Consider the following 21198-nt stretch of genomic DNA (forward strand, 5'->3'; position numbering starts at 1 on the left):
GTTGAGCTAGAGTCAGAGTACACATCATCAATGACATTCAAAACAGGTGGAATAGCTAAAGGTCTATGCTGAGGCAAATGTAAGAAAGTCCTTAATCTCTTCCTGGAATCAGAGAATTCCTGGCCCTGCCATTGGAAATGCTCTCTCATAGTGTGGAGTGTCTCCCCAAAAGAAAACTCTTCAGGAGGGGAGGCCGAGGGAATAGATTCTTCTGCATCAGAATCCTCATAGGCCGAAAAAGCCTCCTCCTGGTGGTCCGAGAGAGTAGAGCCATCAGAAGCCTCATCTGAGGAGTGGGGCTCAGAGGGTTAAACCCTGGGCCTTTTGTCTGGACGAGGTTGAGAGCCCCTGTCCGGATGAGGATGAAAGCCCCTAATTAAGGAGATAAGATCCTCTGCTAAGCTTAGAATCTGTGAACCTGTAGAGGGTCCCTGAGGGATAACCTTGGGAGGCAAAGCTTTTGAGAGTTTAGCAGCTTTAGCCCTAGAGAATGCTTTAATGGACATGGATGCAGGAGGCCTAGCTGCACCACGTGCTGGTGTAGTTTTGTCTAAAGGAATGGTGTCGGAAGGTTCCAGGACACCAGTTTCTGTAGGAAGTTCAATAACCGACTCAGCCGGGGCCTCCGGGGCCGAGGTAGTCGGTTGAGCGGTTTCGGTGGTTGGAAGTACCAAGGACTCTGTTTCAGCTGAGACTGAGACACTCGCGGTAGGCCTGGCCGTGGTTTCAGCCAAAACCGCGGCCCGCGTGTGTCGGTCCTTGTCCTTCCGTTTCTTAATCAAATGTGAAGTCGGAGTCTCCGACGGCATATTGTACGAAAAACTAGCCCCAAAAAAATTCCTCTGCAAACTCCACCCAACGTCTAAGAGTGCGTCGGTTGAAGGAAGCACAGGCTGAACAGGCCGAGACGTCGTGGTCTGGGCCTAGGCAGGGGAGGCAGTAAGAGTGGAAATCCTTATGAGGTATTTGTTTCCCACAAGTTAAACAATTATTGACTTTATCTGACATCGGCTGAGGCAAGAAAGAGTCCCCAACGGGGTACTTAGCTTTTTGAAGTCTTCGGTAGCTGAATTACAGGAGCTGGCCGACCGGCACTTGCGAACTGCTTCTGCTTCGGGCACCACGCGGCAAGAAAGACTGGGGAAGATGGCGTCGGCTGATGCTTTTATACCCCAGGCGCTCTGACGTCGGGAAGGGGTGACATCAGCCGACGCTGGACCCAGACTTTGGAATCCGGCCGACCGAAGGGCTGCCTGAGGCAGGACAACCCATATGTGATGACTGCAGATGTATCCTTGAAGGACATCAGGGATATGGTAGTAGAAGGCTACTTGAGAAAGTTATCAGAAATAAAAATTAACTGTACCTAACTACAAAAGTATACGACAGGCCATATAATGCAGTCGGCAAAGAGCTGATCATAATTAACAACTAGTTTAACTGAAACAGTCAGCTATACACATAACAAAACAAAGCACCAAACACGTCAAATTATGTGGTTTCTTGTCATCTTTAAACCTGACCATACTCGGATATTCAAATAGTTTTCAACCTGCCATACTTCCAACCATTTTTTTTCTGAAACAGTCCTCTTACAGTACACTGTAAGAAGCACCTACCAGATGTATTAGCCACAATTTTTTAACCAAGAAACATTTTTACTAAAGTATCACTTATGAAATAGGGAATCGTATATTCATATAAATGAAAACAAACCACATTGACATTTTCAGCTGCAAAGATTATACAGCACATTTAATCTTCTTTACAGTCCATTATCAAACATTACATAGCTAATTCAATTCCTGCCTTCCCTTAAACTTGATCCTTCATCCAAAACATTATTCTCCATGTATTTTCCTGCAATTCCCATTTTTTATGTAATTTGCTCCTACCCTTTTCTATAGCTCGCACTTTCAGTCATTTTCTCTGTTACTATATAGTCATTACTTCTAGTTTATTTGGTTTAGAATAATTTTTATTTTGTAGCAATTGCTTTTTTGGCAGCCACCAGAATTAAACTCAGCAAGGCCATACTATATCTAAGATATTCTGATTCTGCACCACAGCAAAAAAAAATTATTTTCTTAGTTACACCAATTTGCTCATCGAGTACTTCTGTCAGACCAGTCTGCATGAAATTCTTAAAGTCTACCAACCCTGAAAAAACTCCCAAAAAGTAAGTGCGTGTGTGTGTGTGTGTGTGTGTGTGTGTGTGTGTGTGTGTGTGTGTGTGTGTGTGTGTGTGTGTGTGTGTTACCATCTTGGTAATGTCATGCAGCTTTCTTAAAAGCTCCAAAGAAGCTAAAGGTACCTGTCCTTTCTCTGATTAGCATGTGCTATAGAAATGTTTGGAGGAGAAATGGATAGCTCTGTTGGTGTACAGGGGATAAAGCTCTGAATGCCATCTAGGCAACCTGGATTCAATGAATGGGTTGCAAAGTCTATTGGAGCTGGCATAGGAAAAATGGATGTACCTGTCGTGGGTAAAGTGGGACAGACTAGGGCCACTGAATATATTACAGTCACTCGAAGAAGGGACAGCAACAACATGACAGTCATTGCGTGGATATCTGGCTACCACGACAAGTATGTAGCAGTGATCATCAAGGATCCACAGGAGTGTGCACTCACAGTGGAGAAAGCATAGCGGTCCCAGTGACCATGCTGGTAACACATCTGCATGTCCAGGACAGAGAATAGGGCATATGCTACATGTCTTTGTGCTGCAATGTCTGAGGGTGCAAACTACCTATGCCCACCTGAATGATGGCAGTTACAGCGAGGCCTCGACCCCTTGTTGGGGATAGCCTACATGAGAGAACTAATGGGCTGAAGTCCAGCTGAGGGAGGCTTCATGGCTGGAAGCCACGAAGGAAATGTGAATATGAGAAAGAGAGAGAGAGAGTGAGAGAGAAAACATATGAAAGAAAAATGATCAAGAAAGGCACATAGTTGCACCAATGCACATTTGGTTTTCTTTGGACAACTGAACAATGTTACGGGTCAAGATAAACTAAGCAGAAGCTTATGGACATGCCTTAATTTTTTTTTTCTGATTCTAGGGCTCAGTCATGTAGGAACAATACGTGAAAAGGAGATATGTACTTCAGGGACATACATTTCTACATGAGCTGTTCATGGCTAATCTAATTCACTAAAGCAGAAAATTATTTTAAACTCTTCTTCATTTTCTAACCAGTGATCTGATCTGCTTGTAATATTAACTATTGGAACAAAGTCAAAAATGTGATAAAAGAAATCTTGCTCATAATACTGAAACCTGAATGTTAAAAATCAAGGACTGAATACTGCAGAATAAATTTATCCCTTAGAGTAATGCTGGCAACACTGCCCCCAGTGATCATCTGCATGCAGCTTACTGCAGATACTTGCTTTAATTACTGATGTAGCCGCCTTTAACAAACTTTTCCAAATATGTGGAAGAATGAAATAAATCTCAGCAGTGCTCACTTGTAAAAAATCAGCCTACGATGCAAAAGAGGCAGATGTCACAAAAAAAAAATTCAACACTAGCTTATAGAAGACGAAAATAGGACATGCTCATGTCAGGAAACACAATCATGTGCTGGGAAAAAAAAGCAAAGGATGGAGGTGGGGAAGAAGTTTGTGGAAAGGATAAGATCAAATGCTCTGCAGCAAAAGGGAGTGAGGAGAAGGACCAGGGTGGGTAAGAAGAATGAGGGAAAGATGAAAATTGTTAATATCAGTTATTGGACAATCAAAGTGGAAATGGTCAGGTAAACTGCTGGACAAATGCATTGTATAGACCATTACCTAAAAATACAGCCACTGTGTAATATGACATAACCAAGTGTACAATTAGGAAATGAAGAGGAAGGAAAATGAATCCTACAATGGGGAGGCTGCAGTCTGCCAGTAACTGGAATATGCCAGCCTCTACGATGAAAGAGAGACTGAGATAATGGAAATAATGGATCAGAAGGTTCAGGGCCTCATACTAGGCTAATGACCACTAAGATTTTTATAAGCCTAGCCATGCAACACAAATGCACCCCACAAGTTATTGCACCTTAGACGTTACAGTAGGGGGGCTATAAGGTATTTGCAAAATAGATGGAATTGGATGCAAGGAAAGGAACAATTAATTTCACTTTTATGCTCCCCATATCTCTAACCATGTGTCGTTTCTCCCTTTATTTTAAATTCTCCAAGTCTTTTAGGTTTCTAATACCATGACGGGAATGGACCCAATTCCTAAATCAAAGTATGATTAAAGTTCATAAAATTAATATTGTTTCAATCTTTGATGTTAGCTAGAATTGCTTCTGGCAGCACCTGCAATGTGCCCCGTAATGACTTCTGCAATTCTTTCAGCATTGCATGTATCCGTAACATATCTAAGTACTACTGTAAATTGTTTTTTATAAGACCCATTGCTCCTACTACTACTGGAACTGCCTGGGTATCCTTTTTCCACACTGCCCTTGTTTCTACCTGCAAATCCTGGTATGACTTCATGTCTCTCTGTGAGCAAGACACTAATCACTGGGTGTAGCAATTTCAATGATCAATGCTACTTTTATCTTCTTTTCATGGACTACTATGTCTGATTTTCTTGCATCTATTTTTTGAACTGTTGGTAGTGGGTGATTCCATGTGATACAAACTTCATCATTTTCTACAATGCTTTGTGGCTCAGGGTTCCAGTGTTTTTCAGCCACTTCAATACCATAATGTTTGCACAATCCCCAGTGCAACATGTCTTGTCACATTATTATGCCTATCAGTATGCAGTCCTTCTGCCATTAATATATCACAACCAGCAACAAGATGTGCAACTGTTTCCAATTCTGTTTTACAAAACCTGCATTTGTCTGTCTCTCCCACATATTCAATGGACTTTGTAAACCAATGTGTACGCAACTCTACTATCCTGGGTCGCAAATATTAACCTTTCGTCTTTTGGTTCAAACTCACCTTTCTTTAACCATGCCTGCATTCCATCATGATCAACATGAGGTTGTTCCAACAGTTTTCTATACCTACAACTATATTTATGCATTTTCCACATTTCTTGCCTTCTCATCTGATCCCTCACCTTATATTCTTTCTTTTGTTTTTTGGCACATTCAGTTGTTGCCTGATTTTTATCTACTTCTGGTATGATTTCCGTTCCTGCTCGATGCCAACATGTCATCTTAAGACATATTCTCCTCATGTTTCAAAACTTTCACTACATTTGGGTCTTGTGAGGTCACAGACATGTATGCAGTTCTATGATTGCAGATCTAAACATGAAATCAGTTTCAAGGCCCATACCTCCTTCAGAACAGGGAGCATATCATTTTGGTATGCACTGATTTTATATCTCTTTTGATGAGCACGAAGCATCCTTCTCATTTTCCTGTACAAACCTAGCAAACATCTTTTGGGGCCAGTCAATCATTCCTAAACTGTAAGTTAGGACAAGAAGAGCAAAAGTACAGTTTTGTACCTACCATAAATGTAGATGTCCGAGAGGTATGCATCTGCAGTCCTAACAAATGGGTTGTCCTGCCTCAGGCAGCCCTTCGGTCGGCTGGATTCCAAAGTCTGGGTCTGGCCTCGGCTGATGTCGCACTTCACCCGACGTCATAGCTGCTGTTAACCGGGTATAAAGGCATCAGCCGACGCCATTTTCCTCAGTGTTTCTTGCCCCAGATGCCAGGTGCCCTCTAGGAAGGCTAAATTTGGATAAATGCAAATGTTTCCAAACAATAGAGAACAAATAGAAATAAACATGTATATACATATATACAAACAAATACACCATAATAGATTCCCCCAGCTAGCTACAAGTTGGGCAAATACCCTAGGAGTACCACAGAGGGGAAGGAGGGTGGGTAATCCTGACTGCAGATGCATACCTCTCAGACATCTACATTTATGGTAGGTACAAAACTGTACTATGTCCTTCAAGGATGCATCTGCAGTCCTAACAAATGGGTAGAATACCATAGCCAAACTGGGGGAGGAGGTACTAAGAAGATTATGGTGTAGTTAAGATCCCTTGCAAAACAGCAGTGGCAAAACCTGCTCGGGATCTGGAGTATAAAGGTAGATTGTAATGCTTGGCAAATGTATGCACGGAGCTCCAAGTAGCAGCCTCTAAAATGTCTTTGGTAGCCACTCCTCGTAAAAGCTGTAGTAGTGGCTGTAGCCCTTGTGGAGTGAGGTCTGATGTTTTCTGGAGTTGTCTTTCCATGATAAGAGTAACAAAATCTAATGCAATTTCCTATCCAATTTGAGATTGTCTGTTTTGAAATTGCTTTTCCTTCCATTCCTGTTGCATATGCTACCAGAAGCTGGTCAGTTTTTCTATTGTTCTTGGTTCTGTCCAGGTAGTAGCGCAATTGTCTATGCACATCCAAGGTATGTAGTAGTCTTTCCCCCCTGTTCTGTGGGTTGGGGAAGAATGTAGGTAGGTGGATTGCTTGGTTTAATGATACCCTGGAGACCACCTTTGGCATAAAAGTAGGATTAGTTCTCATGGACACTCTATCCTGATGGAAGATAAGGAAGGGCTGTACTGCCATTAGTGCCTGTAATTCAGAAACCCTTCATGCTGAAGTCATTGCAAGCAGGAAAGCAGTTTTCCAAGATAAGTACTGTAATTCTGCTGTTGCTGCTGGTTCAAAAGGTGGAAGTGTCAACTTCTCTAACACAAAGTTCAAGTCCCATGTAGGCAATGGTGGCTTCCTTGGTGGCTTTACATTTTTAATTCCTCTCAGGAACTGCCTGAGTAGAGGATGAGAAAAGACTGGAGGATCCATGTTGTATTCTGCTGAAATTGCTGACGCATGAATCTTGATGGAGGAGTAGGGCAGGCCATTGTGGAAAAGCTCTGCTAAGTATTCCAGGATGTTAGCTATGTTTGCCAGTGATACATTTTCTCCTTTTGCTGCACTCCAAATGAGATATCTTTTCCATTTTGCTGAATAAGTTTTTCTTGTTGAGGGTCTGCGAGCCTCCAAGATAATGTCTTTAACCCTTTGAGATAAATCTGGGTTATTTTGTCTTATGCAATGTTCCAAGCAGCTAGCTGCAGTGTTTTCAAGTTTGGATGCAGGATTTTGAAGTTGTTCTGCGTTAGCAGTAAAGGAACTAGGGGTAGAGGCCATGCGTGTTCCCGAGACATACTCCTCAGTAGTGGGTACCAATGCTGCCTTGGCCAGTCTGGAGCTATCAGGATGATCCTTGGATGAGCTTCTTGGATCTTCAGTAGCACTTTGTGCATCAAAGGAAGAGGTGGGAATGCATATGCTGTCAGGTTTCCCAACTGAAAGATAGGGAGTCCACCTTCCAAGCTAGTGGGTGGTATGTCCTTGTGCAGAATTTTTTCAATTGGTGGTTGTGTGGGGCTGCGAATAGGTCTATTTCTGGTAGTCCCCACTTCTTTGTAATGGATTTGAATATGTTTGGATGCAGCATCCATTCGTGGGCATCCGTGGTAGTTCTGCTTAAGATGTCTGCTAGTATATTTTCCTTTCCTGGCACAAATATTGCCTGGAGCTGAATGTTGAGGTTCAGGGCCACATTCCAGAGGTCCATTGCCATCCGGCATAGAGGATATGAATGTGTGCCTCCCTGTTTGTTGATATACCACATAACTGTGGTGTTGTCCGTCCTTATCAGCAAATGACCCTGTTGAAGAAACGGTCTGAATGTCTGAATTGCCAGCTTTACTGCCAGCATCTTTTTGATTTATGTGTAGGTTCAGCTGGTCTTGAGTCCATAAGCCTTGTATGCACTTGTCCACCATGTGTGCCCCCAACCGAGGTCTGAGGCGTCCGTGGTGATAGTCTGGCTTGGGTGAGGGCTGTGGAAGGGCAGCCCTTTGTTCAATTGACAGGCCTGAGCCCACCATTGGAATTCTTGCTTCAGGCATGGAATTATTGGAATTTGGGTTTCTAGGCTGTGCTTGTGCTGAGACCATAAATTCCTTAGGTACCATTGCAACTTCCTCATATGTAGTCTGGCATGTGGAATCAATATTATGCAGGATGCCATGTAACCCAGGGCTTGCAGGACTTTCCTTGCTGTAAGCTGGTTCTGCGTTGTTAATGCCATGAAATAGAGTGGTAGGTGCTTCTGCTTTTCTGCTGTGAGGAATGCCATTTGGCTTGATGTGTCCAGTTCTGCACCCAAGAAAGTTATCCTTTGGGATGGTATCAGCCTTGACTTTTTTGTGTTGACTGTGTATTCCAGGGCTTGCAATAGGTGAATGACCTTTTTCAAATCTTTTGTTAATTTGTTTTTGTTGTCCGCTTGTAACAGGCAGTCGTCCAGGTATGGGTAAATTTGAATTCCCTGAAGTCTGCAATGAGCAATTACTGATGCCAGGCATTTCGTGAATACTCTGGGCGCAGTAGATAAGCCAAAAGGCAATGCTGAGAATTGATAATGCTCTGATCCTGCAAGAAATCTGAGGTATCTTCTGCAATTTGGTCGTATGGGGACGTGCAGGTATGCCTCCTTGAGATCTAGAGTTACCAGCCAAGACTCCTTGCCCAGCATGGGAAGAAGCTGCTGTAGGGTCAGCATCTTGAATTTAGGAACAATGAGATATGTGTTCAGAGCGGACAGGTCGAGAATAGGTCTCCATTGGTTTTCCTTTCTTGGCACCAGGAAAAGTCTGGAGTAAAATCCTTGCCCTTGTTCCATAGACGGTACCTTCTCTATAGCTTTCATCCTTTGTAAGTGGTCTATTTGCTCTAGAGCGTTTGTCTTTTGATTTGGAGGTAGGTTTGGCATTCCTCTCTTCCTTGGTAGAGTATGGAAGTGAAACCTGTAACCTTTGTCTATTGTCTGTAAAATCCATTTGTCTCCTGTAATGTAATGCCAGTTTACTGAAAATAAGGCTAGCTTTCCGCCTAAGGGTGCTTCTAGTTGTTCCCTGGTAGGCGGTTTCAGAGCCAAGTCACTGTGATTGTCCTGTGGAAGTGGTAGTGGCTGGATCTGTGGCAGTACTTCTCTGGTTGTTAGGCTGCCACTGACGTCCCCTGTAGGCACCTCTGGATTGACCTCTGCCTCTTGGGCGCCTATTCCTGCCTCTCTGTGCTCTGCTGGTGTCTGGAAAGGACCAATTCTTGGAAGGCCAGTTCCTACTAAACCTCGGAGGCTGGACCTGTAAAAAATCCCTAACTGTCTGGACAGATTTTGCTTTCTCTTCCACCTTCTTCAACACTTGCTGTGCAGGGGAGCCAAACAAACTGTGTTTTTCCATGGGAGCATCTAGGAGCTTTGACTTTACATGGTCTGGTAAGGATTGCTCTTTTAACCATGGATGCCTTCTGATCACTGTACCAGTCATAGCTGATCTAAAGGAAGCCTCCAGTGCATCACAGCCGCATTTTAAGGAATGATTACTGACCTGCTGAATGTTATGTACCATTTCCTGAAGGGACTTTTGGTCTAAAGGGTCAGGCGAGGACAGTTTTTTGGTTAGCTGATCTAACATAAATTCCTGATACTGAATCATGTGGAATTGACAGTTTAAGGCCCTAGCCGAAAGAGTAGCAGAAGTATAAACTTTTTTACCCCATCTCCCTAAGGCCCTAGATTCTCTTTCAGAGGGGAGGGGGTTTTTGGCAGAGGCAGCTGCTACATCTTTGGGGCCCTGTGAAATAGTTTCAGGATCTGCAATAGGAGCCTTATACAAGTGATAATGTGAGTCCGGAACCCTGTAGTATCTGTCGGGCTTAGCAGGGGCCGGAGGAAGAGAGTCAGGAGCAGTACAAGCATCATTAAATGCATCATCCACAACTGTAAGTACTGGAGGAATGGCTAAAGGCCTATGCTGTGGCAAATGTAAAAAGGTCCTAAGCCTTTTCCTAGAGTCTGAAAAATCCTGGCCCTGCCATTGAAATTGTTCTCTCATAGCATGCAAGGTTTCCCCAAAAGAAAATTCCTCAGGAGGAGAGGCAGAAGGAATGGAGTCTTCTGCATCAGAGTCCTCATATGGAGAATAAGGGCCTTCTGGAGGGTTTGTATTTTCTGAATCATCAGAGGAGTAATCTGTAGAAACTGGCTCAGGGGGCTCTGCTCTAGGCCTCTTCTCTGGAGGGGGGTGAGAGGCCCTGTCAGGGTGAGGCTGGGATCCCCTGATCAAAGAAATGAGATCCTCTGCTAGACTAAGCATTTGAGTACTAGAGCTAGGCCTGTGAGAGGGGGGTTTAGCAGGCACGGTCTTAGTTGATTTAGCTGCTTTAGCCCTGGTAAAGGCCTTAATTGACATGGATGCAGGGGGCCTAGCAGCTCCACGTGCAGGAGTAGATATATCCAAAGGGATAGTATCTGATAAATCCTGAGAACCTGTAAGAGCAGGAGGAATTTCAGTAGCAGATTCAGCCATGCTGGATGAGGCCTCGGTTGTAGGAGGCATGCTTTCGGCCGAAGGAAGAACCAAGGACTCTGTTTCAGCCGAAACCGAGACACTCGCAGTTGGCTTAACCGCGGTTTCGGCCGAAACCGCTGACCGCGAGTGTCGGTCCTTTTCCTTACGCTTTTTAACTAATTGTGAAGTCGGAGTCTCCGACGGCATGTTGTAAGCAAAAGCGGAGCCGAAAAACTCCTCTGCAAACTCCGACCGACGTCTAAGTGTCCGTCGGTTGAAGGAAGCACAGGCTAGACAAGCTGCTACGTCGTGGTCTGGGCCTAAACAAGGTAAGCAGTAAGAGTGGAAATCTTTATGAGGTATTTGTTTCCCACAAGTTAAACAGTTATTCACTTTTTCTGACATCGGCTGAGGCAAGAGAGAGTCCCCAACGGGGTACTTAGCGTTTTAGAAGTCTTCGGTAGTAGCAATCTCTGGTTCTGATCGACCGGCACTTGCGAACAGCTTCTGCTTCGGGCGCCACGCGGCAAGAAAGACTGAGGAAAATGGCGTCGGCTGATGCCTTTATACCCGGTTAACAGCAGCTATGACGTCGGGTGAAGTGCGACATCAGCCGAGGCCAGACCCAGACTTTGGAATCCGGCCGACCGAAGGGCTGCCTGAGGCAGGACAACCCATTTGTTAGGACTGCAGATGCATCCTTGAAGGACATCTGGTTTATAGCTTGGACTTTGTTCCAAGATGTCAATGCTGTTTTCAGTATTAACTTAAGTCTTTCCAAAATATTCCTCAAGTTTTATTCACATTTGTTCATGTTTTACTGTTGATCCTTCATCAATTCTCAAAAATTTACACACTTCCTCTTGCTCAAGTTCTTTTGTCCCAAACTGATGTTTTCTTTGTGCTACAACTTTCCTGCTTTAAAGGTTGTTTTGCACATTTATCAAGACCAAATGACATTCTTATATCATCTGAAAAAGTTTTGACCACTTGCAGTTGTGCTTTCAGTTGTTCACCTGATGAACTATACAGTTTTCTCCAATAAACTCCATCTCATGGTCTTTCAGAGTGATCAGCTAGACAACCCAGACTGGGGCTACTGATGAGGGGAACCAACAAAATAGAGGCCAAAGATACTAAAGCTGGGCAGCACAGAAGACAGCACAGTTCCAAGAGCAGAATGAGGGATTATACATTTTACTTCTAACTGCTCCCCTGATTTGCACACTGCTGATGAAAGAAAGGTGCATGCATGTTGCCACATTCTCAATGAAATACAGCTGCAGTGCTAAGTACTGCCTGGCAGGCCAAGCACACATCTCAGCCCTAACTTCTACAGTCACAATCAGTTTCCACTAGGCATCAGTAGAGCAGTGGATCATCCAGCATTGGTACTCTCTTTAATCTCCCCCAACTCTTACTGATCCTAGGATGTTTGGGTCATAGGCAAAACTTTACTTGTCTATGCCACAATGCCAGCACAGAAAAAAAGATCAGGGCTTAATCTCTCAATGCCATGGAATAAGTACAGGAAAGGGGAAATCTGAGCTCTATAACACTATGGAGTGAGGCGGTACAGGAAGTATACATCAGTTCCCCTATTTCTAACAGTGTCCATTGCAGGATAGAATACAATATTAAGGAAGAGGCACAAAGGTGTGTTATGGGACTACATGGGATAAATGATAGAAAAAAAAAATAAAAAAATGCAATAGCACACAAAGAAATGGTGGTATGGGTGAGATGATTTTGAAAAATGTGAACAGTCTGACACAGAAAAGCCCATCAAAAAGATAGACAACACTAGGGTGATTAAATAAAATAAAAGGGTTTAGCAAGGAAAAAAAAGAGTACAAGGCATACACGGCATAGAGAAAGAACAGGAAGTAGAAAAGGGAGGCATATAAGAAAACTGTAAGTGAAGCGATCACAGAGATCAAGCGAACCAAGACAGGTCTACAGGAAATCGAAAAAGTGATTAACACAAAGAAAGTCTTTAGTTATCTGGGAGACAAGTATGGGATTGCGATTTAAAAAGAAAGAAAGAAAAAGAAGGTAAAACAAAAACATACATAGATCCCAGGGGTTAGGCAAAGGCTGTTAAATGTTTTGCATCAGTTTTCATAGAAATTGGTGGAATTCCTGTAACAGACAGGAAGAGAGAAGAGAGTTGTAAATAATGAACAGTCATACAGCCAAGGTGGGAAATGGCAAGCTACCACCTAAGCTGCACAAGATGTATTAAAGACAATCTAATGGGAATTGCTCATGTAGGATTGCACCAAAGGACTGCCACAGTGGTGCACTTACATAAGGAGTGCTGTTTCTCCAGCATTCCAGAGAACTACAAGTCAGTAAAGCTGGTCTTACCTATTGGTAAGATAATGGATAGAAACCTAAAGAAATGGCTAATAAGTCACTTTGTGAACAGTGATCTCCACAACAGTAGTTAGCATGGATTCACCATCAAGAATCCTTGTCAGACCAACATGATCTAATTCTATAATTAAGAAACTTAGAAGGTGGATAAAGGGAATCCAGAGAAAATAACCTACTTGAATTTCATCAAAAGCATTTGACTCAGTTTCACATAGCAGACTTCTGAAAATGCTGAAGGGGACGGGAAAAGCAGGTTGAAATTCTGAGCAAAGGAAAGTAAACATGCCTAGAGAGACATAAAAGGGAAAATAAATGACAAAGTCGTCAACATAAATAGAAGGTAAATAGTGGTACACTACAGGGGTTCAGTACTCCTTACTATATGCATATAGTGGACATCACACTGAGAATGAATAATAGGATTAACTTATTACTGGAGAACACCAAGTTGAACAGAAGGTTAACGGAGGGTAGGGAGTTACTCTAAAGGTCTTAAGGAAACCTAGGTTGACAAATGGAAAGTAAAATTCAGTACTGACAAATGTAAAATACATTTGAGCAGTGACAACTCAGAAGCAGGGTATGAGATTGAGTTGGGGTGGGGCAGTCAAACTACAAGAGACAGATCAAGAAAACAGCATAAAATGAATTAAAATCTTTTCACTGTACAAGGCACTAGCAAGACCACAGGTACTGCTGTCCAGTTGTGGAGACCATGCACAAAGACAGCAAGCTTCAAGAAAGATTAGACAAGAACACCATAATGAATAAAGGATTAGAGGGAATACATGAGGAAAAGCTGGACAGTTTGGCTGTATTCTTTACAGAGATCAGGACACGATATGGGAAAATGCCAATAAGGGGACCCGAGAGCTGAAAAGAAAGGTTAGGAGTGGTAGGTGATTACATGACTTAAAATTTTTAGACACAAGGACATTTCTTAATGAAAACTGTGATGGACAGGTGGAATTAAACATCTGAATGGGTGGTGCAGAGCCATATGCCCCATCAATGTGCTTTCTAATCTGGACCAACTAACACAGGTAAATGCTCAGTTATTTGCTCCATACAATACACTACTGAGTAAAATCAATAAAACTAAATGCGAAGTATGAAATCAGTTAATGATTTGCAAGAGTAAACTTACCAATCTCAATTTCTTCTTCATCGTAAACATCAACTTCCAATAATCTGATCAGCATCCGGAAAAGAATTCGAAGAAACTGCAGGTATGCACCAGTCTTCCCTACCTGAGAAAAACAAGCACAATGTGTGTATTACTCTGTATTCACAGAGAATACCAGACTTCTAAAATTAAGGCTTTACACTTAAATGTACAACTTGGCTAACAAAAGCGAATTCTATTGTTAAATCGTTGCAGCGCTGTTAAAACACCATTTCACCAGTGTACCCAGTTAGTAAGGCTTATAAATGCTATAAAGTTACATGCCAGACACACAAGTACATAAGCTTGAACAGTCTATCAGTTCACCTCCTAAGCATTAGCAAGCACCTTCCTGCAAACCAAGAAATAACAGTGAAGACTTGATACTTACACTTTTAAAAAGTAAGTACATAATTTGCTTAATGTACAGGGTTGCTCCTAACAACCCAGAATGAATGGAGGAAGGATATTTCTGACTCATTGTCAGGGTCCTCTCATAAATATAACACTTTCCTACTATATCAGTTGATCTAACAGGGAGTGTCCTCCGTCATTAGCCTTAGTTTTGTTAAATCCCAAACAGGATCTAACAGGTTAGGAGGAACTCAAGTAAAGTTGGAACACCACAATTCAGAAAGCAGTATTTTTTTCTTGTTTCCATTCTATCACACCCTACCCCAGTGCCTCACATATCTGGACTTTCTTTGGTGTTGGGGGTGAGCTGGGTCCAGCACAGAACCCAAGGACATCCTGGAGAGGGGGTCTGGCCATCACAATATCGGCCAGGAGATTATTTTTTGTTTATATCTTACCCTATTTCCCACTCCCAGTAAGTGTGCCATGGGGACATGCTGATGTCTTGTCATGCCTCAGTGGCGGCTTAGTGTTCCCACCATAAACCCTCTTAGGTCTATACCTCTGTAAAAAAAATAGACACAGTCTGTGCTAGCATGACAGGCTGAGGTTTTGTACATAAATTTCAGATTAACCTGTGTATTACATGCCAGCATGAGTAGCTATGATATTATAAGAAAGTTCTTGCATGTTGATTTATTATCTGTTTATACAGAATGGACTTCAACAGTGTACCTTTACATTTCTAACTGTGCATATTTGTGAAGAAGATTCTAAATGCAGATGGTCTCAGAATCAGCTGATCTGGAGATGTCATCGGAATGTTGACAGTTTACTGTGTGTTACTGTCAGAAGCTGAAAGACAGGAAGAACTTCAGTAAACAGCTGTCGGTTGATTTTCAAAATATGAAATGAAAATTAGAACTGGAACAGTTGTGACAGTTAAGCTGGTCAAAAAAAGAGCCTGCTTAAAACAGTTGGAGTCAATTGTTGTCAGTTAATAGCCAGTTAAAGTTGTTCACAGTTGTACTCTGCAGTGGATACCCAAAATGACTCACCAAGAACTGTAAGCCTGCCTTTGCTCTAGTGTAATAATTTAGTTTAGATCAGGGACAGTGTTCTTTAGTCAAACAGGAAAATTATAACTATTTAGTTAGAGTTTTTCTAAGTGTTGGACTTCTATCCTTCAGTATTGATTTCATTTTCCTAGTGATTGAGTTCTGTTTGTTTATTGGAATTTACTGTTTTATATTTTTAACCATTTTGCTCATTATTAAATATCTTTATGAACTTACATTGTGGCTAGTCAATCAGTGTTTTCTTTAGTGACTTGAGAGTGCTTACATCTGCCTTGGTAACTTCCCCAGCCACTCCGAAAGCTTGGCTGCTTTAAGTCATTTGCTATCATTTGTTTTAGTATCTACTTTTCACAACTGGACACCCCCTTAAAAGGGCATGTAGGCTCTCTGAATGGTGGCAACTGGTTACTGTATTATTTTGGGGAAGGGGCACAGCTGGAAATCTGTGCCAGGCTTTCCTAGAAGTGTTTGGATGTGTAAGATTTAATTTATTTGTGTATGAGTGTTATCAGAGGTCTTGAACTGGGACACACTGCACTGGAGTGTGTAATAAGGAGTTACATTAGGGGTGGACAGAAGTATACAGTCCAGTCCCAAGTTACACAGTATGTTCCTGTTGTGCTCTTAGGGGAAATGTGAAATATTACTTCTGTTTAAGTGACAGTCTTGCAATGGAGTTAGTAGTGAGGACTGTAACTCCTTAGTTACTGACCCAGGACAGTGGGGAACATCACATTACTGTTGGCAGTCTGGTGGGGTATTATCCGGATGTCACATTATTTGGTAGTAGCAGTGTGGGATTTTTAACTGGATTTCAGTAGTCTGTGGGTAGTTGTCATTAAGGTGTGCACTCTCAACAGCCACAAAGTAAACATACAGAATCTCAGTCCACCACAGTTTTATTTTTACCCAGGGACAGCAGGCAAAGACGTCAGCAAAAGACTATAGTAAACTGACAAATAACCAGTTGGCCAAGGAGTGTGAAGCCGGAAGACTGGTGCATGCCAACCTGACTAGGAAGCAATGATTTCAGCCTTAGTTGCGGTTTATATCCAGTTTGGTATTGGGGATGTGCAGCCTGCAGGGACAAGATGGTCCATATTTTCTTCTGAGGACCTGAGAATCCATCTAGAGTTAAGGAGACTGGAAATGGAGGCTGAAGAAATGGAGAGATAGTGTCAATATAAACTGGAGGCCAAATGTTTTGAACTGGAATCAGCAGACAAACTGAGATGTTTGGAAGCCAAGGAAAGCAAGAGATGGCGCTGGCATGAAGTGCAGCTTCTTACCCTTCAAGATGGTCATGGAGGTAATGGGCAAGGGAATAACTGGACCCCAGAAGCAGTAAAGTTCAGTAAACGTTTCCCTCAATACAAGAATGGGGATGACTTTGACAGTTTTATTCATATATTTGAGACGGTATGTAGACAGTATGATGTTGACTGTGAGCTCTGGGTTCGGCTCCCAACTTCCTTAACCCATGGTAAAGCTCTTCAGGCCATGTTAAAATTTTCTGATGTAGACTGTTTGAATTATGTTAAAGTTAAGATATGTCTTCTAGATTGTTTTAAATACCTGAAGCTTATAGAAAAAAGTTTTGTGAACATAGATACAAGACAGATGAAAGTGTATGTGATTTAAGTACTTACTTTCACAGATGGGTGAGTGGGTGTCAGGTCACCACTTTTGAGGGACTGGCAGACCTTTTAGTGAGGGAACGAGTCCTCAGTACTTTGCCTGATGACATGAGAATCTGGTTAGCTGACAGAGTGTAATTCTGTGGCACAGTTGGGGAGAAAAGGGGATCTCTACTTAGCAAGCAAAGCACCAATGCATAAGAAAGGGATACCCAATGCTGTACATGGACATAAAGGAACCCACGGGGGCAGTCTAAACCACTCCAATAGAGTACACCAGTAACAGGGGAAACTGCTAGTCCAAGTACATGGTTAGGGATTAGATGATTCAGATGTAACCAGAAGGGTCACATAACAGTCAAATGTCCACTGCAGCAAGGTGAGAAACAAAAGGTGAGGGAACCAGCAAGTGGGTCTGACAAACTGCCAGTGGTAAGCTGTTTGGAAACAACAGGGGTGCCAAACTATCACCAAAATTTATATCCTATCTTAGTAGCTGGTAAACAGGTTACTACTAAGACAGAGAAAGTGTCTGATATAACCATTGTGAGGCCGTCAATAGTTAGAGAACAGCAGTACTTGCTTGGAAAGTCCACTCCAGTCAGATCTTTGGGAGGGACTCCATTCCAAATACCTTTGGCTAGGGTTCATCTTGACTGGGAGGGTGGAAGAGGAAGGTGTGTTTGAGGATACTCCTGCAGATGTCCTGACAGGGAACGACTGATGATGCAATGTCTTATGTGCATGCAGTGACACAGACTTGAAGACTGGCACATAGGTCTGGTAGCCTGGGGGAGACCCAGACAGATCTCATACCTGAAGCTGGGACTGGTGTGGTGGCTGTTTCAGAGAAGGAGCTATCCTGTAGCAGTATGTCTGAAAGTGAGCCACAGTTGCTGGGAGGTACTGATATTCACTTGGACATGGTGACTGCAAGGATGGAGGCAAGTGATAATACCCAGACTGACAGTGCGGTACAGCTGTCAGAAGTTATTAGGCTTCCTGTGAAAGGGGAGCTTGAGAGGGTCACAAATGTAGAGTTCAGACAGGCTCAACTTATGGACCCTACACTACAAATATTGAGGGAGATGGCTAAGGAAGCACCTGAGGCTCAAGAAAGAAGGGAGTCTGTACACGGGAACAAAGGTTTGTTGCATAAACAGTGGACTCCTAAGGGAGGGCTGGAAGGTGAGGTAGTACAGCAGTTGGTAGAACCTACAGCCTACCATCTGCCACTTCTAGCTACAGTCCCTAGTACTCCTTGTGCAGGTGATACTGATGTAGAAAAGGCAGCAAGTGCTTTGCTAGAAATTTTCAGCAGGGTATGTCTTCCAAGGGAAATACTGACTGACAAGTAACCAACTTTATGTCAGACCTGCTGACTTGTTTGTGGAAGCATTTGTGGAGTGACATATTTAGATACTACCCCTACAATTCCCAGGCTAATAGTCTTGTGGACAGGTTAAACTCTACATTAAAGACTATGCTATGGGCATTTGCAGACCAGTTTAAAAGGACAAAGTTAACCACTGATCCCAGTAAGTGTCACGTGGGTATGCAGAGGTCCCTTACTTAGGACACAGAGTGGGAGTGGTTTGGAAGCTATTCACATGTGGCCAGTTCCTGTTGCTAAAAAGCAAGTGAGAGCATTTCTAGGGGCAGTGAGGTACTAAAGAAAATTTCTGCCCAATTACAGTACAATAGCTCCATGCCTTACTGACTTAACTAGGAAAAATAAACCAAATAAGGTAGTGTGGACCACTGACTGCAAACAAGCATTCCAAAACCTTAAGAGATTTTGGGAGGACCTCCTGTGTTAGCTAGCCCAAATTATGGAAAATAATTTGTTGTGCAAGTAGATGCTTCAAATTATGCTGTGGGGCTGTACTCAGATAAGTTTCCTCAAAAGGAGAACACCACCACAGTGGGAGTTAATAATGCCAATGCAAATGGATTATCCAAGAGAAGAGTGGGTTGATATTCCCAGACAGACCCATTTTTCTCAGGTCTATATTACCATGTCAAAAGACATGTTTGCCGATCACATCTTAATCGACACGAAAATATCAACCCTTTAAAATCCAGAATGGTCGCTTCAGTGAATTTTTCCTCAGGGGAAAAAAAAACTGCTGGGCTGTCATCAGGGATTTGTCCTTATCCACAATATAGTGCTATCTCAGAGTTGGTATATTTAGTTAGGGGGAGTGGGGGGGGGGGCACAGCTACCCACTATGTAGGGTTTGAAAGTTTTTTGGGTTTTTTTGTGTGCGGCCAAGCGATTTTCCCCCGGGAAAAAATTCACTGAAGTGGCCATTCGGGATTTTAACAGGTCGATATGTCAAAGTCAATTAAGACGTGTTCTGTGAACACATCTTTTGACATGATAATATAGACCCTTTTTCTCAAGCGTCGTTTTCCAAGGGCCACTTAAAAACTGTGCTTGAGTCATGGGGGAAATGTGAAGAAATCAGACATTGTCATCTGTGCTAACACGACTGGCTGAGGTTTTGTAGATAAATTTCAGATTACCCTGTTTATTATATGCCAGCATAACTAGCTATGATATTGTAAATACAAAGTTCTTACAATCTGTTTGTACAGAATGTTTTAAAGAGTTGAACAGTGTTCCTTTATATTTCTAACTGCACATATTTGTGAAGAAATTTTTAAATACAGACTGTCTCAGAATCAGCTGATCTGCAGATGTCGTCATCAGAATGTTGATAATTGCTATGTGCGGCTTTCAGAGGCTGAAAGACAGGAAAGAACTTTAGTAAACAGCTGTTGGTTGATTTTCAAAATATGAAATTAAATTTAGAACTGGAACAGTTGTGACAGTTAAGCTAGTCTATAAAAGTGCCTGCTGAAGACAGCTGAAATCAGTTGTTGTCAGTTAACAGCCAGTTACAGTTGTCAGCTGCAGTTGTTCACAGTTGTACTGTACAGTGGATACTCAAAAGGACTCACCAAGAACTGTAAGCCTGCCTTTGCTCTGTTGTAATAATTTAGTTTATATCAGGGACAGTGTTCTTTGGTCAGACAGGAAAATTATAACTAATCGGTTAAGAGTTTTTCTAAATGATGGATTTTTGTCCTTCACTATTGATTTCATTTTCCCAGTGATCGAGTTCTGTTTGTTTACTGGAATTTACAGATTTATATTTTTAATCATTTTGATCATTATTAAATATTTTTATGAACTTACATTGTGGCTGGTCAATCAGTGTTTTCCTTTGTAATTTGAGAGTGCTTGTACCTGCTTTGATAACTTCCTCAGCCACTCTGAAAGCCTGGCTGCTTTAGGTCATTTGCTATCACTTGTTTTAATATCTAATTTTCATAATTGGACACCCCTTTAAAGGGGCATGTACACTCTCTGATTGGTGGCAGCGGGTTACCGTATTACTCTGGGGAAAGGACACAGATGGAAATCTGTGTCAGACTTTCCCAGAAGTGTTTGGATGTGTGAAATTTAATTAATTTAAATGCGAGTGTATCAGAGGTCTTAAACTGAGACACATTGCTCTGGAGTGTGTAACAAGGAGTTACATTAGGAGCTACATTAGGGGTGGACAGAAATATACAATCCAATCCCCAGTTATAGAGCATGTTCCTGTTATGTTCTTAGGGGAAACTGTGAAATATTACTCCTGTTTAAGTGACAGTCTCACATTGGAGTTAGTTGTGAGGACTGAAGCACCTTAGTTACTGACCCAGCATAATGGGGAATGTCACATTACTGTTGGCAGTCTGGTGGGGTATTATCCACACTTCACAACCTCCTTCAACACATATCCCCTGGCCACTACCAGGGACTTTGTGGGGGACAGCCCCAATATTGTATTCCAAAGGACAGTAACACCCATCCCTCCCCTACCACTCCAGTGAGTCTCAGAGCCATTAAATGAACCCGGGGTCAGCTGGGCCACAGTCAGGACTTTATCCCAGTGCACCATTTTAGCAGTGACAGAAAACCAGACCCTGAAAGGAGGCCTAACCTCTGAAGTCACTGTCAAGATAATGACTGGTAAAGGTGTGCAATGATGAGCAAATCCCCTCAACAATTCCTCCTGACACTGGGGCTGGATAAGCCAGTTGTGAATATCAGGACATATATGAATGCCACAGTACTGCAATGAGCTATTATACTTAGGTCATTTTGATCCTAGAAGAAGTAACTAACTCAAAGGGCAATGAGGTAAACTGACAGAGATCCCTCACGTA

The 21198-nt window shown here is 42.5% G+C and overlaps 1 protein-coding gene across 1 annotated transcript in view; it reads right to left on the reverse strand.

Moving 5' to 3' along the window:
• GREB1L (GREB1 like retinoic acid receptor coactivator) overlaps nucleotides 1-21198 on the reverse strand; it is a 3215862-nt gene that overhangs the window by 335719 nt on the left and 2858945 nt on the right. The window contains exon 26 of the mRNA XM_044065377.1: nucleotides 13887-13989. Within this exon, the coding sequence (XP_043921312.1) occupies nucleotides 13887-13989 (103 nt within the window). The remainder of the gene's footprint in view (nucleotides 1-13886; nucleotides 13990-21198) is intronic.

The sequence above is a fragment of the Protopterus annectens genome, chromosome 3.part0 (genome assembly GCF_019279795.1).
Source record: "Protopterus annectens isolate FY-2018-M chromosome 3.part0, PAN1.0, whole genome shotgun sequence".
Classification (NCBI taxonomy): Eukaryota; Metazoa; Chordata; order Ceratodontiformes; family Protopteridae; genus Protopterus; species Protopterus annectens.